Below are 26212 nucleotides of genomic sequence, written 5' to 3'. Positions count from 1 at the left end.
AAATTTTATTAGGAAAATAATTATACTTAATTTTTTTTTAAAGGAGGGAAATATTTTGAAAATGTTACTGCTAAGGATTTGGGCTTTTCTACCATTGCAAACAGCTGTGGTTTTCCATATTAACTCCTGAAGAACAGCTGTTCTGGAGGTTAGGCAGCCCTGGTGTAGCTGCTTGAGCTAATTCTGCGTTCTCTGCATGCCCACAGTGATGAGGTGCTTTTAGCACAGGTGCACATGAGTAGTGTTTTGCTGTGCCAAGGCTCCAAGTGTCCTGAGATTTCCCTTCCCAAGCACTAATCCATACTGAGCAAAAACTACTGAGCATTTGGGTGAAACGGAGCAATTCTCAGGCATAAGAACAAGTGGAGCATGGAATCAATCCATCAGTTGGCAAACGTGGGGTGACCTTTTGTTGGACTGTCCCCCTTGAGCCAGAACTGGTGACAGGACTGATGCAAGGCAGTTCAGTGCTACCACTGAACAGATGAGGAGCATCATCATGGGGGTGAAGGCTCTGTTCACAGAAATTTTAGATCTATTGTGCTGCTGCCGCACATCCATCTCTTACAGAATACCATTTTCCACCCGGACACAGGCCGTGGCAGTCATCAGTTTGAACATACCTAACTAAGAAACCCTAGAGCACCTTTCCTTGATGCTTCCCTCCCTCCTTTCTTCCCCTGGCAGCTTATTGCCCCTGCCACAGAGCAGCGTTGCCTTTGGCCTGCTGGGCTGAGCCTGCAGGTCAGGCACATCCTTCAGTGTGGCGCTCCCCTCTGCCACCCTTCTCCTGGGGAGAGATACTGCCAAGGGTACCAATGCAGAAGGTGGGCCCTTTCTGATCATAAAGGGCTGGATCAGTCTTGTGGCCTCATTTTAGTCAATTTCTGCTCAGTATGTTTCCTAATTGCCATCGTTTCAGGCAACTGCAACCTTCTCTGCTTTTATCACGCAATTTTGTAACTTCTGCCTGTGAAAGAAGGAAGCGCTCCTCTGGCAGGTTGATTTTAAAAGAAAATGAAAACAAAACAAAAAAACCAAACCCAAAAGAACAAAACCCACACTATGATAAATCACAAAACAAAAAAGTTGTGAACATTTGCTCAGGGCTGCTGGGGCTGTTTCTTGCTTCCTGGAAGTAGGTAGGCAGTGTAAGACAGGTGACGACTTTGGTGTATCATATCTCTGCAATGTGTCACATGGATCTTATTCCCATGTGTGTGGTGCGTAGTATGCATAAGGTTTTGGCTTTTGCAAGCAGAGGAGTAAAAGAGATCTCAATAATTTAGAGTATTGTGTTTTTTCTTTCTTCTCATTAAACATTTTGCATGCTTTTATTATCTAAAAAAACCAAACCCTCAGCAACTTCTTTGTTCTTCTGATAAAAATACAAAGAGAAAAGCACAGCTATGTGTCCTACAGGAATTTCCCAACTTCTTGGCAAGATAAGTCTTGGAAAAGAGAAGCAAATCATGCTTCATGTCTACAGGGAGTTACATGCACAAGTTTGCTGCGTAGTGTTTGTCTCTAGACCTTCATATCATTGCTTGCTAAATCTCTGCACAGACATTAAGAATAGAAACACCTTTTGTAAGCATTCTTCCTCCCCAGCTTGGAGGGGAAAAAAAGAAAAGAAACCCAGAAGAATCCTTGATTAGTATGTTTACAAAACAGTCATGTTTTGTGTATAGACACTGAAAGACAGGAAGGCAAAAATAAAAAGCTTGTCATGCCACTTCATTGGTGGCTGCAGGTGTGACCTCTCCACCCACAGAAATAGGACTGCCATCACGATTTCCTTGTTGGCAAAAGCTCCAACTGAATTGCTGAGAGCTTGGTCAACAGCTTTCTGTGCTGTTAAAATCAAGCATCTGTGGGAGGGAAGGAAGAAGCAGAGAGCTTGCAAAGGCAGCTTGGAGCAGAAACCACTTGCAGCAGCCCTGGCACAGACAAGCCCTTCTGGTGGGAGATGTTGCAGAATCTCCTGAGGAATCTGTCTACACTGCACAGAGCACCAGAGTGCTGCCTGTGCAGCATCCAGAGGTTTGGGCGTGGGTCAGTGGCCTCATGTGTGTGTCTGGTGCCTTTCCAGGTGACTGTCCAAAGGGATCCAAAACACTTGTTTGAGGCTGGCACACGACCTGCAGTTGATCCACCTTCTTCTTGAGCAGCAGCTGAAAAGTAAGTAGGACACTGTGAAAAACGCCAATCACTTGTTTTTGAGATTTTAAAGGTTTAATAGTAATAAAATAGTTATAAAAATAGTAATACAATTAGAGTAATAATAATTTGCACAATTTGGATTAGGACAATATGAGACAACAAAAACAAAGAGTTACGGACGTCTGGGTACCTTTTTCTGGGCAGCACAAGCCCGAAAATGGACCCCTGTTAACAGAGGATTAACCCTTAAAAACAACAGCCTGTTGCTATGTGTACACCTCTTACATGATGCATAAATTCCATTCAAACACAGGATTCTGTCTGGTCATCAACTTCTTCCTCTGAATCCTGACAGCGCCTTTGAGGCGGGAAGAAGTTCGTTTCTTCTGATAAGAGGGCAATAAATTCTTTTTCTCTGAAAGATTTAGGTGTCCTGTGGCTGCTAGCTCACTGCAAGTCCTTTCTTTAAAAAAGTATCCTACATAGCACAGTTTCAATTTTAACATTTTGTTGTAACCCAAAACTGTATTTAACACACTACTTAAGAGATTTAATACAGCATTACTTTCTAACACAACACGTATAATACTCATTTTAATATTTGCAAAAAGCCAATCATAAAATACTCATTTTTCACAGACACCTTGTGAGCATTCACAAGGACACGAACATCTAAGTTTAGCTGTCTGAATCCTGCTTGTCCAGATTTCTGTAGACCAGGCAGAACAGTGGGAGTTCTAATGGAACATAATCCAGTGATGAAATCACAAATGGTTCTGCAATTCCCGCAGTGTTCCTCCAGGGATCCTCTTTCAGCTTGGAGAAATTCAAACCAGAATTTTTCTTCTCAAGGCCTAATTAGTGAAATGTCTTTGCAGAATCCTTAAATATCCTCAGGGCTCCTGGTTTCAGTTTCCTTTCTGATTTTGTTGGGCCTGTCCTCCACAGAGAAAGGAGCCCACATGGTCTGCCAGCCAGTGCTGGCCCTTGACTTGCTCCCTGGTGTGCTTACTTCTTTAGGACTTGGGGGGCAGACATAACTAACACACATACAGCCTTCTTGCTTGTTTTCTGCTGTTTTCCTGAAAGTCTGCAGTTAAACAGGGTATGTCTCTGGATGGATGCTGTGCAGGTGTTGCTCAAGGTGTCCCAGCACAGCAGCACTGCACATTGTCCCACTGGCACCTCAGTGTGACTTATGTCAGACTGTGTCCCAGTATGGGAGGTGAATGCATCAATAGATAGGAACCTTGAAAAAATTATTACAAAAAGTATCACCCTGTGGGCCCAGCCCAAAAGGAAGTACTTGAAGGATTGAAGGGAGTTTCTCTTTGCTCCAGCATTTTTGTGTGCCTGGTGTTACAGATTGCTACAGAGCTGAGGGGCAGGATGCACGCCAGCAAGTTGCATTTGTTTGAGAACAGGTAAACCAGCAATGATTTCATTATGGATCTTCTCTCTTGTGCATAAAAAAAGGAAGCAAATTGCCCTCCATGCCTACTTTTTTGTGGTGTGAAGGAATTCCTGTTTCCTGATATTGAAAGAATTTGAGGCTTAAGGAAATTTCTTTTTCCTTTCCCTTTCTTCTCTCCCAGAGATGTCTAGGAAGAGGCACTCATAGCTACAACTATCTTTCAAAGCCAAATGTTCTACTCCTGTAATAAAGCATCTATTTTTACTGTAGAATTGATAATGAGTAATTTACTCTGACCTCTGTTTATGTGCTGCCCACACATCCTTCAAGTTCCTGCTCCTCCTTTCCCTCAGGGAGTCCCTAGCTGCTCACTTGCCTTGCTTCTTGTGTACAGCAGCAGTCACCAGGTTATAAGTTTTGCCTTCTATTAGTCTCATTGTTTTAATTGTGTAATGGTGATGTGTGGTTTTAAATTAGTCATAACTTTAGCTTCTGTTTTAATGAGACCTTCAGTTGTCTTCCCAGAGGGGAAGGCTTTGTTTCTTCAAGAGCAGTGTGTCTTTTCCCAGAAGAAACGAATTTCCACTAATGACATATGAAAAGGTGAGGTGGCAGTGGAGGTGTTGGGCAGTGATTATGGGGAGCAGGGACATATCTGCAAGTCTCAGGCACCGAAGAACATCTTGATAATGCCAGAGCCTATGACGTGCCAGGCGCTCATGTATAAATAGTCACGTTGGCACGCAGTGTCATTGCAATCGTGCTTTGAGAACAGCTGAGTCCAACAGCCTTGCCTCTCATGCACAGCCCAAAGACACCCTCACATGTCTTCAGACATGTGGAATAATGAGACTGGTGTCTGATGGCTGGGACACGAGTTGTTGTGCTCCCCAAGGATTCAGGGCTACGTGGCATTTGTTAGATCTGTCTGGCACTGGTTGCAGGTATGACTGTTTGGAGTTGGGGAGGGAGGAAGGCAGATGACTCATTCCAGATGAGAGAAAGCCCCTTGTCTCCCCCTCTCTGGGTGGATGAAGATGAATCACAGAACATGCTGAGCTGGAAGATCTGTTTGACGTGCTGGCTGGAAAAACTATGCCAACAGTAGGTACATAATCCAGTGCTAAACCTTGGAGTAGAAATGCAAGATCCTCTCCCAGCTGAGGTCTTTTTTTGTGAGCTTTCCACAGCTGAATTACAGGGATTTAATGCAAACCACGGTAGGTTGCTGTTAATAGTCTGGGTCAGCTTGCAAAGAAAATATCTTGATTTTCTCAGGAAAACTATCCATCAGTATTTGCACCAAACCTTGTAACTAATGCAAGATAACCATGAAGATAATTTGAAGTCCTGTGGACTATCTTTAAGAAAACATAAGGCAATCTTTAGGCTTCAGTCAGACTGGGAAAATAATAGCCTATGCTACAGCATATGTGCATAAGCAATGATTTTCTATCAAAAAAGGATTCTTTCTTTATCTCCAGGATTTCCAGAGTCACAGATCCTTTGGACCAAGGCGACTTGTACACATTAAATACCTTTTCTTTGAGCAAACCTATTGGTTTGTTTGAAAAAATAAGGCTTTGGGACTTACAGCACCTGAACAGCACTATGTGAACACCAGTTGACACTCCAGAATTATTTTGACCCCCTAAGGATCACTAGAGCTTCTTCCATTCCAACCTTGGGTGGTAACTGACTTGTCCTAGACCATCTGAAATAGAAGTTTGTTAGCAGTATGGAAAAATCATGTGGGTTCATGTATATGACTGGATTTCTAGCAAAGCTGAATTCTAAGGAGTGCTGCCTTTTCTCCATAGGCTCGGCTAAGCTAGATAACTTTCCAACCTTAAACAGCTTTATTCTCTCTTTAATGTAGAAGAAATTCTGGATTTCAGTGGTCAGTTAATAACTAGCTTTTGTAATTACAAAAGTTGTATTGTTTTTTGTCTAGATGACTAAAACCTCTAACCATTTTCCTCCTGTTCTCCTGGTAGAACAAGAATATAGACCCTGTCAAGGACAGTGCTATCTTTGCAGTGCTTTCTGTTGTAAAATATTTGCTGTGCATAATGTGGTGCAGGATTTGAAACTCACCTATAAAGGGGAAAAGCATCCTCAGTAATGGTTGTTTACATCCATTTTTTGTTTACTCAGTCCAGTGGCACTGAGTGACCTACTTGTGTCAGTTCTGCAGAAGAATTACTGGCAGTGAGGTGTAGGCTGGATACCTGCAGTGGGGCTTTTCTCTGGGCTTCCAGCTGCAGGGGGTGTGTGGTAGCTGGTACCTTCTGTTTGATCTGGGCCCTTGGTTTCATTGAGTGCCGTGATTGTGGTTTTGTTCTGAGATCTGCACGTAGCCCCCAGCCAGAAAGCCATTGTCCCTGCAACATCACTGTGTTTCTACAAACCAGTGGGGCTGGAGAGGATCTCTTGATGGTTATCAGATCCTACTTGCCACGGGATGGACATTTGATATGGGTTTAACTGTGGGGCCACAAAGGAGTACTTGTAATACATCCATTCCAAATGTGTAGGTTTCAGCTGGTTTAGTTAAAGGTGTGGTTGTATGGACTGATACTTGTTCTAAGATTGGGTTGAGCTTTTTTTGGCCCGAAGTAAATGAAACGTAACAGGTACCAAAAGAATGGGACTGGGCCTGTTGCAAGTGTTTCAAAAGAAAAGGACTTCTGGGACATTGTTTATGACTATAAATTATTTCAACTGGTGACTTTGTATGCATTTTCTCACAGTATTTGCCTCTGAGGTGCTCACAAGCAGTAAACAGTCTGGGACTTCCAAAACTTTAGTGTATATATTCTGTGTTTAAAGACAGTGACTAATAAATGAACTTGGAATAAGTGTTATTTAACACAAACCAGTTTCCTCTCGATCCAGTGTTTGCCATACAGATCTGTGCATTCTTGCTCAGTTCAGCAGCACCTGCTCTGTGAGTGTGAAATCTTTCTCCTACTGAAGGCAGGAATTATTGTTCAGACTGCTTAGTGGTCTACTTGAATTCATTGTTGGAAAAACATCACATGGATTTGGGTGCTGTGAAAGCAAGCTGTGAGCCTTACTTGTCCTGCAAGCACTGTTTTCTCTGTTTGCTTCTCTCACCACTTTATCTTGAACAGCGTTTGTTCCAGTCTGACCAGCAACTTCTTGACTTGGCTGTGATGGCAGAGCAGCCAAGTGCTGCTTTTCTTCTCTCCCTCCCATTTTTGTGTATTTGCTATGCCTCCTGCTGTTCTCTCACAACACAGTAAAAAAGTTTGCCACCTCACAGTCGAGCCTCTTGTGCTGGTACTGGCCAAAAGCTGATACCAATCTTATAAAGTCACGGTGCAGCAGTGGGGTGAAATCAATAAAAATCACATCTTAATGTTCAGTAGGCACGAAACAAATGAGAAGTAGAAAATCCAGGTATATGGATGAATCACGGATTTTCGGCTTGTTTTTCTTGCTGGTCAGTCTCATGAAAAGTTTCGCCTGCCAAATGCTGTTTGTTTCTCAGAATTTCTTGCTTTAGTAATAAGTAACACTATTTAGAAGCTCTTTGCTTCCAAAATACTGTTTTCATGCCACTGGCACAGTCTAGCTTCTAGAAAGGTAACAAAGCCTGTTGAGCAAGTGAACAGCCCAGTCAAACTCACTGTTAACGCATTCTTTAATGGTTAATTTGATGGTTGATAGACCCAGCCCACAAAGTTGTGCAATATGTGGCTGCAGCTACACAAATGTGACAGCAGTAAGATTTTGTGTCAGTGACGGGCCATCTGATGCATTCTGCAGGGGAAGAGAGCCCAAAGAGTGAATTGCCATAGTGTGCAAGACTGGATGTCTGATCCAGCTGCGCTGTTGTAATGATCTGCTGTGGGCTTGGTCAACTTGAAAGACACAAGAGACACAACATTATGAAGAGAGTTGATCAGAATGCTTTGTGGGCACGCTGTATTGACTGCAGGATTTCCTGTCTTACCCACTGTTTTGAGCTGCAGTTATACAGGCTACTTAGGATCAATCTGTCTCAGGATGTTACTGCTTAGCTGTTCATTTCATTTTTTACTTATGATCAATCTGTCTCAGGATGTTACTCCTCAGCTGTTCATTTCATTTTTTACTATAGCTGTGCTGGGTCTTTCCCAGCCATCTCCCCAGACCCATGTCACGAGACTGGGACTTCTAATTCTGTGGTTGCAGCCAAAACTATAACTTTTGCTTTACTTTCCTTTCCAGGCACAAGACCAAACACTAACACTTCCTGGATTGGAGCAGGTAACGCATCACAAAAATAGATGCTTTGATAGCATAAGGAAATCCGCAGCAGGAAAACAGCTAAGCTAGGACATGTAGTGCTAACTAACAGCAATTCAAGCAGCAGACAAAAATTATATCATAAATTAAAAGATTTTGAAATAAGCAAAAAATGAGAAATTTCTGATACATGAGAGTCAAAGCGTTCCAGTGGGTAAGTCAGGAAGGAGAGGGTCAGGTGATGGCAGCCTCTGCATCTGAGACAGAGAAGGAAATGTAGCAATAACACTGCACAGTATTTGCTGACTTTTGCTCTGCTTACTCAGCAGCAAAGGTACAGCCTCCATCAGCCCTTTTTCTCCTATGATAAGTAAAAATTAATTATTACAGAGATACTTTGAGAAAGATACTATTTTTAAGGCAACTTAATTTGATTTAATGCAATGAAATACTTAATTCCTGAGAAAACCATGATTTTTGAAAGAAAGACATACACATTCTCTGAACCTTCCTTCAGAAGCAGCATTTAATATTTTTCTTGGGAATTTAATCCGTGTTTTGAAATGCTGAGACATTAGTCTCTTGACAACCCCCACCTTGTTGGTTTCTAAAAGTAACAGCTGTCTGATGTGTTGTTTGTAACTTGCATCCTGTAAAAACTACCTGGGGTGGTTTATCTGTCTGTGTTGGCGTACCTCGTGAGATCTGTGTGTGCTTTGTGAGTGCACAGTGTGTATGTCCTCACTCATCACTTCTGCAACTGAACGGAACTGTCACTTGCAAAGTACACAGTGCTACTCAGCAGGTGGCTTAGCCTGGAAATTACTTGCTTCTTTCCCTTCTCAGAGGTAGTTTCAGTGCCAGTGGTGTGCCTCTTCTGTGTAAGTATCAGTAAGAAGCCTTGAAATCCAGTGTTTTCCATGCTGAGTACAGCTGAAAAGGTGCTTGATTTGCTGGCTTGCCAAGGTTGCTGTTTCTTCTGAAATTGATTTACCTAGCTCAAGGAATCTCAAAAGCTCCCTGAAACTTTACCTTGAAGGTCACCAATGTTTCCTTCAAAGACTGCCTTATCTCTTTGTCAACCTTCTGAAAACATCTTAGCAACAAAACCTTTGATTATGTATGGCACAAAAAATCATTTTGTGTAGTTTAATTTACTTCTTATGCACCATAAAAATTGGAAAGAGTAGCAAAGGCAGGCTTACATGGCAGACCAGCTTGACAGGCTGCCTGGAAAACACAGGACCTGGAGCTATGGGAAAGTTCTGAGTGTGTGTGGTGCCCTGGTTGTCTGCAGAAGCAGTGGCAAGCATTAGCCCTGAGGAATAAATAATTACTACGACCAGCTCTGGCATGTACTGTTCTTTCAGTGACTTGACCCACAATTACTATTCTGTAGTTGTTACCTGAAATCCCAAGGTGCCAAAGTTAGCCTTACCAGTAGCTTCTATTAAGAGAAAACAGAAGTAGTTCCTTTGAGATCAGCAACCCACTGAAACTGCAGAATATCCGTGAGGTCCTGCAATTTGAGCCTGAAAACCAAAAAACCAAAGCAAACAAAACCCCCTTCCCCCCAGAAACCAAACCAACCTATCAACAACAACAAAAAGAGGAGAATGGGGAAACATCTGAACAGCTCTCTCCTACTCTGAACAGATTTCTTAGTACTTCTTCCTTGTTTGTCTTTAGGCTTTTAGAGGTTTCAGAAAGGCTTGGCACGCAACTCACGCTGCTGTCCAGCAATATGGTATTCACTTGAAGCAATTGAAAGCATGGTATAATGCCACTGTAATTGGAAATCTGTGACCCACACCTGACACTGTAATTCTTGTGATGTATTTATTTTGGAGGGCAGAGAGAAATTAGTATTTTTCATTAACTCTTTGATTCTCAAGTTCCTCTGAAACAAATAAAAATTTCTCATATATTGTCTTTTTTTTTTCTTTTTCTTTTTTAATGATCCAGATTCATCCTTCTGGTAAAACACGCCTTAATACCTAGGGATATTGCCGGACAAGGGAATGGCTGACTGGAGAGAAAGGCTAATGTAATGGTTAAGGAGAAGCTGTCTTATACCTTGTGGCCATAAAAAAAGTGTTTAGAAACCAAATGGAGTGAAATTCCATAGGAAGGAGTAGTTAACTAAGCATCTTGTTAACAGCACCTGGGAATTTCAAGTGCAGCCACAAAGGCATGATATTTGGCAGTGCCTTTCTACATTGCATTGCGGTGGAAAGGAAGGTGTGTGGATTCTCTCAGTGGTTTGGAAAGCTCCCATTCTTTTAAAAGCAGTTTAGACAGTGTGCTTATTTTTTTCTCAGCAGTGAAGTGATTGTGCTCCTAGTGTGGTACAACACTGATGTAACTGGTACCTTGATCCTGGGAAGTGAGAAGGGTTTGCTCAAGGGGTACTGCATTTTGTGGACTTCACTAAGCAGGCTGCAGAATGCTCATGTCTTTCATACTCTTTTCACTTCTGCCCAACAGATCCTTACAGTAATTTGCTGAGGGCAAGGCAAATAACCATCAGGACAGATGAAAGGAGGAAACGTGCTCCGTGACCTGCCTAGTCTGGAGTTTCAGTCCTCACCATCTGGTTCATGGACAGTGAGGAGCAGAAGTGAACTCATGGGTCTGATCAGAACAGTTGGGTTGACCCCAGGTGTTAAGTGGAATGGGTGAAGTAGAAGGCATTAGCTTATGCTGAGTTTGAGTTATTCTGGATGGACTGGAAGCCCCCTGCTTGAGGAGCAGCATCTGAATAAGATTTTTCCCATCAACAAGAGCAGTAGTTCTGTGATAGCCATGTAACCGACTGCTGTAAATGCCAAGCTGTGTTAGGATGTGGTCAGTTTGGCAACACAAAATTGTCTGTTTTTATAGGTTTAGGGGTTTTTTGAGCTCTCCAGAGCATCTCTTAATCATTCTTCCTGTTCCTCCCAGTTCCACCATCACCCCTGCATGTGTATTTTCCTTACAAATCCCCACAGATCTCTTGCCTTTCAGAACATAGTGTGACCAGGTGCACATGGGCATGTTCTTTGACAGTGCACTCCATGTATGTATGCAGCTGAACTTTCTACAAGCTGTGAAGGAAAATTATTATGACTTTGTTTGAGTCTTAAGGTGAGCAAAACACAAAATGCAGGAAAGACTTGTAAGCATTTAGAGATTCAATTTTTCTCTCTTTCTTGGTCATATTGAAGCCTTGAATTAAAGTTTCATTTGATACTGATAGTGGGAATAGCCTTGGAAGCACAGCTGAGGACTTTGCTTATAACTGGATAGTACTTTCAATCATCACCAAGGTCTAAAACTAAATCACACTTCCCTATTAAAGCCTGAAGGTGGTCTTTTAGTTATATGATTAGAAATAAGCAAAGATGGATGGATGGATGGATGGATGGATGGATGGATGGATGGATGGATGGATGGATGGATGGATGGATGGATGGAGGAGCTGACTACCAGCATTTATCCTTGAGAGGAAACCCTGACCACTCCCAGAGCAGATAAGGATATTGCATAGGCCACTGCCCAGTAATGAGTGAAATTGTAAAATTTCAGTGCAGCTAAATGCAGCTACTGGTGAGGCAGCCAGGAGGACTTGCATTTGTCCATGCTGTTCTTAGAGCAAGTTCATGTTGTTTTTGTCTGCACTACTGCTTGAGTTTTCATCTTTCAGTATGAGAACGCTGGGGAGAAATCACTTCCTCCTTTAGGAGCAGTCCATCTACATGATAAAAGAGTATATCCCTAGTAATGTTAGACTATCTGTTTTAATTTAGATTTTAAAATAGAAACTAATCTCTAAAATATGAAATAAAATATAATACTTAATATTATTTATCCATTACCCTTAAGAAGAGCACTGCAGTTTATCTGTTTTCCCTAAGAAAAGTACTGCAGTACTTGTGGTTTTTCCTCCCTCTTCTTCCTGGTTCTTTTTCAGGCACAGGAAATATGGCAATTCATCCTACGTAATCTTTTTGCTTTTGAGTGGTTGCTGTTAGCAGCTGTGGAGCTGTTCCCTGGCAGTTTTGTTGGTTATGCAATTAAGAACCATAAAAAATACGTACTGCAAGAAGCAGTTGATATAGTATATGAAACTAATTAAAAAAAAGAGAAGTTTTCAGACTGATAATGGATCAGAAGCAGAACAAAAACTTACTCAAAGCAATGTGGGGGGGGTTTTCCCACTCTCAACAGAAAGTGTTTTATCAAAACTGCAGGCTGATCACTGGCTTTTTTGATTCTGTTTCCCAGCACTTGTTCATTTCCCTGTCAGAGGAAATTTTGCTTAGAGCAAAAAAACCAAAAGCCTTCTGTTTGTCTCCTGATGGCTGTTTTTCTCCATTACTGGTATTTTGGGTAGTTATTTTTCAAGATACAGAGATAACTTCTTAAGCAGAAGTTTCACTAGCTTCACTGTGTGTTCTGCTTCACTGGCTTCTCTATGTGTAACAGACATCCCCAAATATATATCTTGCTACCAGACAGAATATTGCATTCAGTATATTTGCAAGTGGCTGCAGCATGACTGGGCAATCTCACTGAAATCAGTGAAAAAAGGCAGCTTTGGGGGGATTGCGTTTCCATTATTGATTTTTTTTTTCCCCCAAATTACTTGATGAAAAACTGATGTGCTTTAAATATTTTAGGAAGCTTTTTGGTGTTGAAATATTAATTTTTTGCCATTAAATATTTAAAATTGTGGTGGCTGTTTGGAGTTCAAGCTGTTCTTGCTCACCTGCACCAACACATAACTCGGTCATCAGAAAAACAGATGACAGAATGAAACATGCTATTTCAGCCTTGTTGTTCGCTGACAGTGTTAGGAATGAGATATTTTGGGCTTGCATAATTTCTCACTTGAATCAGCTTAGAGGCAGGAGAGAAACACACTGCAGAATTTGATGGAATAAAGATACATAACTGGAAAAAAAATTTTGAATTGCCATTTTGAAAAAAAACCACAGCACATTCAACCACATCAGAAAGGGAGGGAAATCACATCAAACTATATAGGTTTACAGCTATACTCAGTGGGGAGAGATGGCAGAAAGATCTTCTTCAAACAGCCCGAGCCCAAGATAGTTGGTTTTTTTGTCTGTACTCAGCACTTGTAAGGCTGCACCGTGAGTCCTGTGTCCATTCTGTGTCCCTCACTTGTGAAGGACATGGAGGGGCTGGAGCCAGTCCAGAGAAGGGCTGTGGAGCTGGGGAAGGGTCTGGAGACTGAGTCCTATGAGGGGCAGCTCAGGGAGCTGTGGGTGTTCAGCCTGGAGAGAAGGAGGCTCGGGGCAGACCTTGTTGCTCCCTACAGCTGCCTGAAAGGAGGGTGTCGCTGCCTGGGGATCAGCCTGTTCTCCAGGCACCCAGGGACAGGGGAAGAGCACATGGCCTCAAGCTGTGCTCAGGAAGTTCAGGTTGGACCTCAGGATGAATTTCTTCACAGAAAGGGTTGTTCAGCATTGGAATGATCTGCCCAGGGTCGTGGTGGAGTCACCATGGAGATGTTCAGGAAACAGCTATACATGGGCTGTGGTATAGTGGACAAGGTCAGTCAAAGGTTGGACTTGATGATCTTGGAGGCTACCTAAAGGATTATGCAATTCCATGCAAGGTCTGTGATGTAAGCTGCTGCCTTCCTGTCAGGTAAAAAGCCAAAAATTGCCTCCCTAAAGGGAAAGTTTCTAATATACTTTTGCATTAACAGCAGTTGGCACCAGTGACCCAAATTTTTACCCCCACCTTGCAGAGATGCTTGACACTGCTGAGCCTGTGCAGCAAGAAGGGTTTGAGTGCTCTTCTATAGCTTCAACTCGGAACATACATGCTTGTTAAGCATATATAAATGGAGTTTTTTAAAAAAAAGAATATTTGATTGCGGTTTTTGATATTCCTACTTTATCAGTGCCATTCTAGCTATAGAAGTGAAATGATGGCCTTATCTTTATGGAGATGGGAACTGTACAATGGCACTCTTTAGGATGAAGTCTTATGTATGGTCATTTTTATTTGGAAACAGAGTATCCTATTTTGATATGACTGACCCTATAGAAATATGACAACAGAGTGTTTATTCCAGAATAATTTCCCAGTCCAAGAAATGTATGTGTGCTTATCTTTGTGTTCTGTTTTATTAAAATGGGTGGGGTTTGTTATTTGAAAGTGTTTGTGAGAGGCATTGGGCAGGGGTGGGGTGTTCAGCACTCCTTGGCTGGGCTTGACATAAATATGTGGTTGTATAATAACAAGAGCAGCTTCAAGCTCCATATCACTAAACAGGAGGTGGTGTGTATATAGGCTGGCAAGTAAATAAAGCTGTCCTGCTCTTCACATGTGGTACCTGTTCTGAGCAAACTGTCCAGTTTATTGGACTGCAGACACAGTAAAAAATTGATTGGGATTTTCAGTGAAAGAGGAGATTTAAAATATAAGTTAATGACAGGATGTTTTGCATTGCTCTAATTATCCCCTCCCCTGCATGGAGGTTTGAAAACACAGGTGCTGTGAAATTTAGCCTGAGTTTTACCTCTCCTGAAGGATCCAAGAAGTTTGCGTCTCCAGTTCTCTGAGTTTTAGGAAGATGATTGAGATGGGCATTTGATTCTTTTGACTCAGATGTTATAGGACCTCAGCTGCAGTCACACAGACTTGTTCTTGGGCGCCTGGGAGTGAGGCCCAGGCAGCGCTGCCTCGGCCGTGTCTGTGCGCTGCGAGCGCCGGCTCAGCGGAGCTGTTGGCAGTGGGTGCGAGGATGAGCCCTGAGATGGCTCTTGGAGCAGAGATGGGAAAGCACTGACTTCCAGAGATGAACTGGACTGTCAAGTATGACAAATATATAGAGAAGGGGATTAGCCCAGTGCTTCTAAAAAGGGGTTATTTTAAAAATTAATGAATTCTGAGATACAGGTGATGCAATGTGCTTTCTGCCGCATATGGCACTAAGTCTGGCTTTTTCCACTGTCTACTAATAAAGGGCAAAAAGCGATAATGACCTTTAAATAACTACTAAATACCAATCTGATGTCTATTCTGTTTTTTTTTTTCCAGGTTGATTTTTTTTTTAACTACAAACCAGTGGAGATGACGCCAAAACACGAAAAACAGGTAAGTGGTATCGAAGCTTTAATAAAAAGGGATTCAAGTTGTGGATTGAATTTCATTACGATTCGCATGGATCAGGGAAGACTGGTTGTATTCCTCATACTTTTAGTTGCCAGGATACAGAATATTCTGGAATGATGCAGTACCAGTTCCTTCTGTTAAAATCTGATAGAAGAATCAGATATTCATTCAGAGTAAGTGACTGTGCATAAAGGGCTCAGACACTGAGACAGGAGAGAAGGTTTTGGATGGAGTCTTCTTTTTATCAGTTTTAGATATTTTATAGGGCTAATGCTTGGATCTGGGTCTGAACTCTGTTTACCAGATGCATGGACCACAAGAATCCCACTTGCATGTTCTCTTCTGCTCAGTCCAATGAACATTAAAAGTTTCAACAAATTATTTTGTCTCAGCTCTTAGTCTCTTATCAGCCTTACTACACAGCATGCATGGAGTGAAGATGCCAACACCCACAGCATGAAAACTCCGTGTCCTTTGTGGCTGATCCTTTTACTAACAGGCAACCTGATGGGATACGCTATTTTCCTTGGAAGCTTTGTGGAAAATTACTCTTCAGGGGTTATTGACTAATCACATGTGTAATAGGAGCACAAGCTCATCACCTGATACAGTCCTGAGCACAGACATTTGAATTAAAATGCAGCTGAAATGATTAAATACAAATAGTCAACCAATGTGAGATTGTTTTTATTCCTCCTTCTTGTGGTAGATTTTCCCCTCATATTAAAAATAGATATTTCCATGTCAGATTTCCTCTTTTCCTAGTAGGAAAATGTTAAGAGATTTCTGAAAAAGGCACATTTTTTTTGTTCAAATTCTATATAGGAAGGCTTCTGCCTTATCCTTTTCTCTGAGGAATCCATTGCATTATGCAGAAATATATCCAAGAAAAGAAAAGAGAGAAGGAGAAGAAAAAAAGAAACAGAAAAATTAAAAGAGAAATGTTTAATGTGTTTGCTTCAGCTGCCTTTGTGGGTTGTTTTTCCTTTTGAGGCAGATCCAAATGGAACATTTTGTTTTTCCATGCTTGTGCCTATGTGACCTCAGTGCTGTCCTTGTAGTCTCTTGTCAGCGCTCATGTTCTTTGCACAGATCTGTAACCATGAGGGAGTAGGTGTAATCCAGGTTTGGGTGTCACTTTGGCCGTTTTGTCATTTATGTGTGACTCTATCTACTTGGACTGCTCCTGGCCTTGAGAACAGGGTAGCAAAATACCACCAGTGCCATGCTTAAACTGGCTGGTTTAGGCAGGAATTAAAAGGCACATCCAGCCCGAAAAACTGCTCTGCAATTCTTGCTTGTTAAGTAGCTCTGACTGCTTTTGGGGCAGATTTGAAGATTCTGAATGTTCAGGAGGATGTTTAGGCCAGCATGGCTGCTGGGGTCCATATCAAAGCTATAGCTTTAGCACTTTGAACAGAAAATGGTTTGCCTCTGAATTTAGCAGTTTCCAGAGAGAAGGAATAAATGGAGATGCCACATCTTCCAGTAGCTTTCTCTAGAGTTTATTCTGTTTCCAGTGCAAGAGGCCTCCTTGCCCAAGCCTGGCCACTTTTAACTGTCAGCAGCAAATTTTAGTTTTGAGAGAATTGTTTCTCTGAAGCATCACAGTATACATATTCTTGAATGCATTGATATATGAATCATGTGTTGTGCCACTCAAAAAAAAAAAAACCACAACAACACAACCAAGAAAAAAAAAAAAAAACCAAAAAAACAAAACTGAAAATATGTGTAGTGTGGCATAATAGCTAGGTAGATCTGCAGTTCTGGAAAAACCAAACAGCACTGGGCAGGGGAGGAAGACACCTTGAACAGGATTGAAGCTGGCAAAAGTAAAAAGTCCCTGAAACCTTGGCTGTCTTTGTACTGGGTCTCCCATGTTGTACAGGTGAACTGCAGAACAGTTTTGTGACAGGTGATTATAAGTTAATTTTCAAGTGGCCTGTGGGAGGGAGAGGTCAGCATCACCTCCCCCAGGTGGACAGTGCCTCACTTGAGAAAAGACATGTCTATTGAGAGTGTCCTGAGTTTTATAGCAAAATGGGAAGGGAGTGGAGTACATGGAGGGGAGAAAGGCAGTTATTACCCAGTATTGCTGTAATCTCCTGATTGTTTGTGACCAGTGAATGCAGGATGGACTGAGCATATAACAGCATTCTTGCAGAGGAGTGAGTATTCTGCCACCTAACTCTGCTTAGACCATAACATAGCCTATAAGTGAATATAGACCTTTACTCTAGGGATGCAAAAGCATAGGCACCTTTTCTGGCAATGGATCATCACTTATACTGGGTGGTTAGGTCTGCTTTGATTGGAGCAATGCTGTTTTCCCAGTGGGATCTTGTATTCTGGAGAAGATTTAAAGGTCAAGAGAAGGAACAGTCTACATGTGTAATGCCACTGTTTCAGAGCAGCAAAATCTGTGATGGGAATAACACTTCCTGGATTCAAGAGATGAATAGGGGAAGTAACCCTAAATCTTGAGAAAGGCTGTACATTTTTATTTTTCATTGCTAGTTGCTTACTGTTTATCTTGCTTCATTCTAAACTCAGCATTGTAATTTTTTCAGTAAATGGAGGGCGGGGGGGGGGAAGGAACACCCAGACTTCTGTTGAAATCCTCGTGTTTCAAATCAAAGCTGACAGTGACTGTGTCTTAAGGGCTACATTTTGCTGAGGTGCTCTGCTGTTTTGCCCATCATTTTTCCTCTTGGCTCAGTTCTTTACTGCTTAGACACTTCCTGCCACTGCATATACAGCAGGTCTCATTTCTTTCGTAGGTAGAGTCTGAAGGGTTTTAACTTCCCCCTCGTTGAAACTCAGTGACTAGTTAATTGCAAGTTAAAAGTGTACAGAAGTTTTCCAATGCAAATCTTGTGGTCTGGAATGATTTGCAAGGTAAACCATAGCTAACCAACAGCTTATCCAATAGCAACTTTTAGTCACAATACTTTGGTACTATAAAGGTTTGAAAGAAGTATTTTACTTCACAGACTGTTTTGATTCTGTACAAAGGAGAAGGTTATGGCAGGTTATTTGGAAATGGAGTAATTTGGGGAACCTGGACAAAAGGAAAGTCAACAAGAAGCTGATCCAGCAGTAGATGAGAGGAAGGAGACTGAGGTCAGGTTATAAGCAGGCTGCCTGAGGTTGTGACCCCTGTGCTGCAGCAGTTGAAGGGAAGATGAGTGCAGTGTCTTGTTTGAAGCTTCTTGGCATAATTTCTCTTCTTCCACTTGCAGGACTGATGCATTTAGCACTCAGCAAAGAAAAGAAAGTATGTTGAGAAGTAGCTGCAGCTTTGGAGAAGATTGGGACACAGGGAAATAGGAATTTGGGGAAGACAAAACCTTGTGATGTAAAAAGAAAGTCTGAAAGTCTGCTCTACCTACCTACCTACCTACCTACCTACCTACCTACCTACCTACCTACCTACCTACCTTTGTATGGTAAATATGACAGACAGGGAGGCAGGTGGAGAAAAACAACCCAAAAAATGGTGTCCTCTCCTGTGTTCAGCACATTGCTGAGTATCTTCTCTGGAGCAGAAATAACTTCCTCATATGTCCCACTAGTGTTTTTGTAAAAGTAAAGGCGTGACCCTCAGCTGGTAGAAATGATTAAAGCTCTGATCATTTGTTCCTCTTGTGTCATGCTGGGATGGGGTTAAAAAGTTGCAGGGGGGAATTGGCCCTCTGGTGCTCTTCAGCGATGAAAGAAGCAGCAGAGGTGGCAGGAGTAGCTTTTCAAATGTGCTTTATTTGGCAAGGTGTTCATGATACTCACCAGAAGGGCAACCACTAATTACACAGAAAACACCCCTGGGACCAGGAGCTGGGCTAAGTAACATAAAACCAAAAGCTGTGCCCGGCCGTCAGGCCACAGGCTCCCCATCTCAGTAACACCTGGAAATCAGGGAGGGAAATTATTTAATCCAGACCTTGAATGTCTGCCTGCTACCTACAGGCTGTCCAGGAAAAAGTGTATCTTTGCCTTTCAAGGTTGTTATTGTTCTGTCAGTCTGCTGAAGGTTTGCCGTGGTGGTACATGCAAGTGTGTGTTGGAGGAGAATACTTGGCTGAGGAATAGAACTTTTTTTTCTGATATCTTTGGTTTGGACATAGGGAAGACATGCTTTGAGAGCTTTCTAGTTCAAGATTTCTTGATTTATGCAAATATGCACTAAAAAAAGCATGTTTTTTTTACCAGAGACACTGTCATTCCTCCCACAGATGATTCCTGTACCTGGAGATCTTGTGCAGTGCCTTCCTCTCAGGGGGAATACATCTACAGCTTAAAGTGATACACTTTTCTTTAAGTCTTTGCTAAGTGGTTGGCTTAGCTTTTGGGGTGAATAGCTCATTTAAGCAACTGAAGTAGGGCAGCCTCCACATGTGCTCCAGAAGCAGCAGGTATTTAAGCACACTTTTGACCTTTGTATTTTAAAGGAATATTTTCCATCCTAGCATGAATATACAGATTTATCAGGATTTGGGGGTTTGGCTTGGTTTTGTTTTTCTACAACAAAATTTTGATCATTAGCTGAGAGTACTGAGAAATATTTAATTCTTCAGTCTCTTCCAATTCCCATTAGCTTTACATTACAGTAATATCCACAGGCCTTCTCTCTCTCTTGAGATCCCTCTAAATTATGTAAATGCAGAAATCACAAGGAAGTAAGCTAGATATGACAACCTCTACAACAAATACTCAATATGATTGTCCCTTCAAAATGGGGAATTTTGTTCTGCAGCGTAGCTGTGTTGCTTCCTTGGGCATGTTGATGGAACAGAAATGCCCCAGTGCTGCATCTGCAGCTGTGCTCTTTGTCAGTGTTGATTACAAATGTGGGAAAAGTCTGAAATACCTGCCTCCTTCTCCTTTACATGGGTGACTTTGAATGTTCGGTTTTCAGTTTGTTGCTGCCAAGATGTCGTCTCCCATGCATGAAACATGTATGACTTTTCACAGTGTTACTTAATCTGAAATATTCCTTTTCAGCTAGCAATTTGGCAGGGACTTTCCCAGACATGTGGTGTAGCTCAGATGATTCATTGCTTTATGCTTCTCCATTTATAGGGTTGCAAAATTCAATAAAACAGCAGTTCAGCTTTTAATCTGACTCAGTAGTTTGTGGAACAGCAGAAGAATCAAGAGAGCCTTTAAGGCTGCCTTTGTCCTCTGAAATTAATTGCTTGATTATTGCTTATTATGCACTTACAGGAATTTGTAACTGTCTTGGTGCGAGACCCCAGGATACAGAAAGAAGACTCATGGCATTCTTACATAGACTATGAGATATTTATTCACGTAAGTATAAAAATATGAGAACAGATTCTTCGGGCTCCTATTGCTGTTTCTGTCCAAGCCAGGGTTGTCTTTGGGATATAAATGGAATTTCTGCTTCTGGGATGCCGGAGGCTATTATTCTCCTTTTAACAGTGGGGATGCAGTGGAACAGGTAAAGTGGGTTTGCCAATGGCCGTGTGGTAGGTTTAGCAGAGCTGGGGTGGAACCTAATGTGCTCACATATGCATTCCACAGTGTCTTGCAACAGCCAATCATTAGCTTTACTTATCAACTAGAAAGAAGACTGGTACAGACAGTGATATCTTACCATCATAGAAGAATGGTGATGTTCAGGTATTCATGGGAAAGTAACTTCCTTTTCAAGTAATTAGCTGGTTATTTGTACTTTAAATTCTTCTCAGTCCTTTTTGCCAAATTACTGGTTGCTTCAGTGTGGTTGTTTTCAGTATACCTTGACATTCATATTATGCTAATTTAGTGGTGCTTGGATGTGTGAAGTAGTTCCATTTGGGTTTGTGATTGTAGTCCACTATACGTTAAAGGGAACGCACTTGGCATTATGGTGCTTTTTTTTTTGTGCCATAAATCTGTCCTATTCATAATTTTGTTTTCTTGATTGTTCTTTGGTGGATGACATGTGGAAGAAGTTATCCTAATTTGCCAAATCTAAATCCAAGGATTTTAATTGCGGTGTTAAATGAAGGTATTTGAGAGCACCAAGTTACATGATTAATGCTTGGCACAAGACCGAAAGCATTTCCTTATTGTGTGGAAGAGTTAAGCAGTTAGTGTATGAGAGCAAGCAGTCAAATGATCACTTATTAAATGTCTGTGTGATAAGTACGTCTCTCCTGTGTGGCAATCAAAGTTGTGAAACTTATAAATTTGTAATGTGCTTCAAGTACCACTTCCACAGCAATTATATTTTTCATTTCTGGTAAATAGAAATTCTGTAGATTTGGCAGGGTGGATGCTGAAATACTGTTTCACAGATATCAGTGCCTCTGAATTAAAGTGTATTAAGGCTTTCTCAGTGACTGCTGAGTTTGGAAGATGTTGTTTAGACCCAGTGTGTCTTGATTCAACTCCAGCCAGCAACTAAGCACCACACAGGTGCTTGCTCACATCCCCTCTGCCCTACCAGCAGGATGGAGGCAGGAGAATTGGGGGAGTGAAAGGGAGAAAACCTGTGGGTTGAGATAAGAACAGTTTCATAATCAAGATGTAGTAATATCATTAATAATAATATTAATAATAATACTAAATAGTAATAATAGCAATACTAATAAAGAAATTTTTTTAAGAAAAATGGATAAAACTGTAGAAAGACAAGTGATGCAAATGAAAACATATGCTCAGCACAAAATAACCAATGCCCAGCTAGTCCCTCAGTGGCAGTCCCCAGCCAATCTCCACCCTAGTTTGTTGTTGAACATGATGCCATATGGTATGGAATATCCCTTTGGTCAGTTGGGATGAGCTGTCCCAGCTGTGTTTCCTCCCAGCTTTTTGTGCACCCCCAGCCTGCTGGCTGGTGGGCTGGGGTGAGGAGCAGAAAAGGCCTGGCTCTGTGCAAGCAGTGCTCAGCAGTAACTAAAACATCCCTGTGTTAACAGCACTGTTTTCAGCTCAGATCCAAAACACAGCCCCAGCTGCTGTGAAGGAAATTAACTCTCCCCAGCCAATGCCAGCAGGCAGTGATACATGATCCATCACTCAACATCTCTGAAGCTATTAAGCATCAGCTCAGCTTCCTGCCACCACAGTGCCAGGGCTTTTGGAGACCAAGTCCTTAAGTCAGTCCTACCATCCAGACTTCTCAGTGGACTCCAAGTATTGTGCCTGCCTGGCTTTTAGGCCAGCTAAGTTCTGCTTCTACCCAGCTCTTAGAGCATTTCTGTTCTCCAGCTGTGGGGTATCCTGGGTGTGCTCCTCTGTTCCTGGAGGCTGACATCTTTGTGCTCTCTACAGACTGCATCTTGTGGCTGGCTGGAGTTATGGCTCCTGGCAGGTAGGGAGGGTGGCCTGGGCTGCAGGCAGCTTACTAATGGAGTCCTGTCTGGTATATGGGATTTCATCTAAATGTATGCTCCGTGGGAAAATTTGGCAAAAGTATTTAATTTCCACAAATTGTTTCTCTTTTGATGAATTGGCGTTTTCCTAGTGAACTAATAGTGTTCTGTGGGAAAATTTCCAAATGCTGCTACTTGCAGAGAGCAGTTGCTTTGGTTTGATTTAGGCTGGGACTGCACACTGGAAAAACTGTGTACCTGTTTGCAGGATTGTAACTAAAATAGCTAGAATCTTTTTCCCTTGCAAAGATTGACATTATCTACTGAAACTTTTTTCTGACGTCTGTTTTTCCTGCAAGTTGTACTGTAATCCAAATCTCTTCCTTTTAAAAAGAAAGCAGTGAAAAATATTTCCCTGAGAAGCAGTAGAAACTGTCAGCAGTCCTGCCTGAGGTAAAGCACAGCCCTTAAAATAAACTGAATTAATGTCAAGCTTTCCATTGGTGTCTCGGGCATTAGTATAACATTTTAGATACGTTGTTAATACCATGCCTGCACTTTAGCTTAAGCTGATTTGCAAAGTAAATGTTTTTTATTTCCCAACAGACAAACAGTATGTGCTTTACAAGGAAAACATCGTGTGTTCGACGACGCTATCGAGAATTTGTTTGGCTCCGGCAGAGGCTTCAGAGCAATGCAGTGCTTATGTGAGCAACTTTATATGTGGCTATTCAATAATCTGTCAGTCATGGAGGGAAGGATTGTTTCATCCTCATTCAGAGAACTACAGAAAGCAGATCTGGAAAGTATCCTGTGTTTCTTACTAGCACAAGATTTTTTCTGTAGAACGCATTTTATGTGCTTTAAACTCAAAAGAACGTGTTTTGTACTTACGGCCCTTTTTTTTGTGAGCCCCCCTCTAATTTGTAAGAGACTTGATCTGTGTTTTCTTTTGTTATGCATGAGTAGCAGAAATAACAATCTAGTGTAGGTGTTTGTACCTCCTCTGTGTTCTTCAGTCTGCTTAGGTCTTGTAAGCACCATAAGAGACCCAGCCAGACATGGATGTAGCCTATCTGGACCAGAAAAATGAGATTAATTTGTTTTTCCCCTTTGAGGTGTGTGAGAAACCCTTCAGTTTCTCAACCTTGTGTTCCCAAATTGATTTCAAGAGCTTCTGAAACATAACCCATGATTTTCACATGTTTGGGGTTGGCATTTGCCTTCTGCATTTTTCTCTGCTGTTTCACATTTGGTTTTAACTGTATTTTTTCCCTGTTTATAAAGACAGCTACCTGAACTGCCATCCAAAACTCCCTTTTTCAATATGAACAATCCTAATCACGTGGACCATCGCCGTCAGGGTCTGCAAGAATTCCTGGAAAAGTGAGTACAGCCTATCCAGAGGTGTTGGAATTTTTATGAGGTCATCAATTTCTGGTTTAAGATAGCTCATCTCTGGTACTTGAGAGCCACCATGTGGTCATCTGTACATGCTACACGTTTAGTTCTATTTTTTTACTTGCACTGTCATAATTCATACACGTGACTTCAGCTCTATTGGTTGGTTATAAGGAGACTTCAGCTGGCACTTTTCCATTGTGTTTCATTGCACTGATTATAGATAATAGGCTTAAATTTAAATCACTTCGCAATTGCATACTAAGTTGGGGAGATCTTTCACTTGTGATGTCTATTTCAAGCTTTCAATAAGGAGCTGGATATTCTTGTACAAAGAAAGCTCCCCCCCTCATGTTCATGGAAAATCAGTGTCTTTGTGGGCTAAACCCCTGTGAGCCTGGGAGAATTCTCTAGTGAGATCTCCTAACACAGAGCTTTCCTAAAATGCAAATTGCTTTGTTTACCAGTCCCACTAGCATAAGCAAGCTCTAGCAGCTGTGACCATTTTCAGTGCAGCTGCAATGTGTATAAAATCATTCATCAGGTTTAGCTAGTCCCTGACCCGCATTACAAGGGAGTACTGTATGAGTTTCAGTACTGCATCCCTCAGTCCCACTGCTGTGACCACTTCACCTTCTGCAGTGGCTGAGCCCTTGGTGGTGTAATTTTCTGCTTTTTCTCTGCCATTCCTGTCGTGTCCTGGCACTGCTGGTGTGAGAGCAGGCTGCTCACAGCTGCTGAAGCAGGAGCTGTGTGTGCCTCTGCTGGCTGCCTTTAGCTGCTGCTCAGGGTAAGGGCATGGTGAAACACTGCGAGTAGAGACTATTCATCTTCTTTCCAGTCAGTGTATTATAAGCCTCCCTAACAGACCACAAATCATTGGTCCCGAGGTATATCTGTTAGGCTTAGCAGCTGAAGGCAGGGACAGCTAACTGCTGCAGGAATGATATTCTGCATGCAGTTATATAGGATCTGCGGCCAAAAGGTCAGCCAATAAATATTGGCTGAAGGCATGTGAGGCAGGGAAGAGAAAGCAGAAAAGGATTAGAGGGTGTTTTTACACCTCAGGAAAGAAAAGCAGTGAAATGGAAGGGCTGTGCTCCTAGAAGCATGTCAGTGATAATATGAAGAGTGTGGTAGCTCTGGTTCTAGTGTCTGAGCAGTTCTGTCTTAGCTGTGCTGCCCCATGGAGTAGTGTATTTCAAAAAACATTCTCATTTTGAAAGAGGCCAGTCTGGTAACAAGGTATATCAGCATCAAAAATGTTTACAACTGCTGTCTGCATTTCAAAAGGCAAAACAGAAAGGTAGAGTATCTTAAAAGACATCCTCATGCTCCAGTTTTGTGGATGACTGTAGCTGAAGTGAGTACCGACAGCAGAAAATGACAGCATGTGGAGCATTTCATCATGCTGCTGTTAGCCCAGGAGTGGGAAAAGAGGCAACTCAATTGTAAGGTAATGATTTAAATATTTGAACTTAAGTGCAAGAAAAGTGCCAGCTTTCTCTCAGCCCTGGGGAGCATTTGGAAGGAATTTTCAGAGGCTGTGTTGAGAGATGCGCTGGCCTGGCACCGTATGTGCTGTACCATTGCCCTCTGCTGGCTGGATCCACTGTGCTGCTGCTCGCAGAAGGCATCTTCCTATTGGCTCAGCTGCCGTGATGCTTCTCCCCCTCCCATTTATGAAGCTGAACCAAAGGTTATGGTTCTTTTTCTGGAATTGAATTTTGTGGAACTCTCTAATGAGAGTTAGTATAAAAATATATATATACCTATATATAATATATAGGTATAATATATGTATGTATGTATATATGTAAAATATACACATATATTCTGTATAGATGTATCATCTGTGTGTACCATATGCATATATGTACAATATACACGTGTTACAGAGATATTACATATAATACACACATTGGAATTTACTGAGCTCTGGGTCTGGATGCTGCACGTTCTGATACACTAGAAAAGGGGGACCCTAACCCCAAACTGCCAAGCTGAGAGCACCATTCACCCCAGCAATGACAAGCTCATGATCCTACTGGTGTTTCTTTGTGCCAGTGGGGAGAAATTCGATTCAAGCCTTTGTGGACCTGTCTGGGGAGCGGTTCGCAGGTAACATTTTTAAATGCCTGCCTGTGATGCAGGAATCCCAGGTGTTACTGGGATCCAAGACATTTCTGAAGAGGGGGTTTAGATCTTTCAAAGTCTTGGTTTGTGCCCTGTGCTGTATGAGCAGATTGCTGTAGTGCCTGCCTGTGCAGGAGCCAGGATTGAGCAGCTGGAGTGCTCAGCTTCTGGCCCTGGGAACACTTCCATATTGTCTATATGTGGATGGCTACAGAGCTCCGTTATCCTTCCTCAATTTCCACTCCAGGGCGAGTTAGCACAGGGCACAGTGTGTACTTAGAGCCTTTGTGAAGCCTCTCCGTGCTGAGCACAGTAGCGTAAGAATTAGGCCAACAGCTGGGAAGTTAAGCACTAGACTTTGGTGAAATCTGGGAACAGGTGT

At 42.0% G+C, this 26212-nt stretch overlaps 1 protein-coding gene across 5 annotated transcripts in view; it reads left to right on the top strand.

The window, feature by feature from the left end:
- The window catches only part of SNX10 (sorting nexin 10), a 40738-nt gene that overhangs the window by 6353 nt on the left and 8173 nt on the right, over positions 1-26212 (top strand). For 2 of the 5 annotated variants that reach the window (XM_084201030.1, XM_084201031.1), the window contains exons 2-6: positions 2093-2181; positions 14894-14950; positions 20195-20281; positions 22900-23000; positions 23581-23679. In XM_084201030.1, coding sequence (XP_084057156.1) covers positions 14927-14950; positions 20195-20281; positions 22900-23000; positions 23581-23679 — 311 coding nt within the window. In that variant the 5' untranslated portion in view covers positions 2093-2181; positions 14894-14926. Of the gene's footprint in view, positions 1-1925; positions 1963-2092; positions 2182-4380; positions 4522-7816; positions 7856-14893; positions 14951-20194; positions 20282-22899; positions 23001-23580; positions 23680-26212 lie in introns of those variants that run through there. The other 3 variants (XM_084201033.1, XM_084201032.1, XM_084201034.1) reach the window with 3 other exon arrangements.

This window comes from Fringilla coelebs (genome assembly GCF_963513975.1).
Source record: "Fringilla coelebs genome assembly, chromosome: 1".
NCBI lineage: Eukaryota > Metazoa > Chordata > Aves > Passeriformes > Fringillidae > Fringilla > Fringilla coelebs.
The sequence above is the reverse complement of the archived record's forward strand: the minus strand, read 5'-3'. Positions and strand labels throughout refer to the sequence as shown.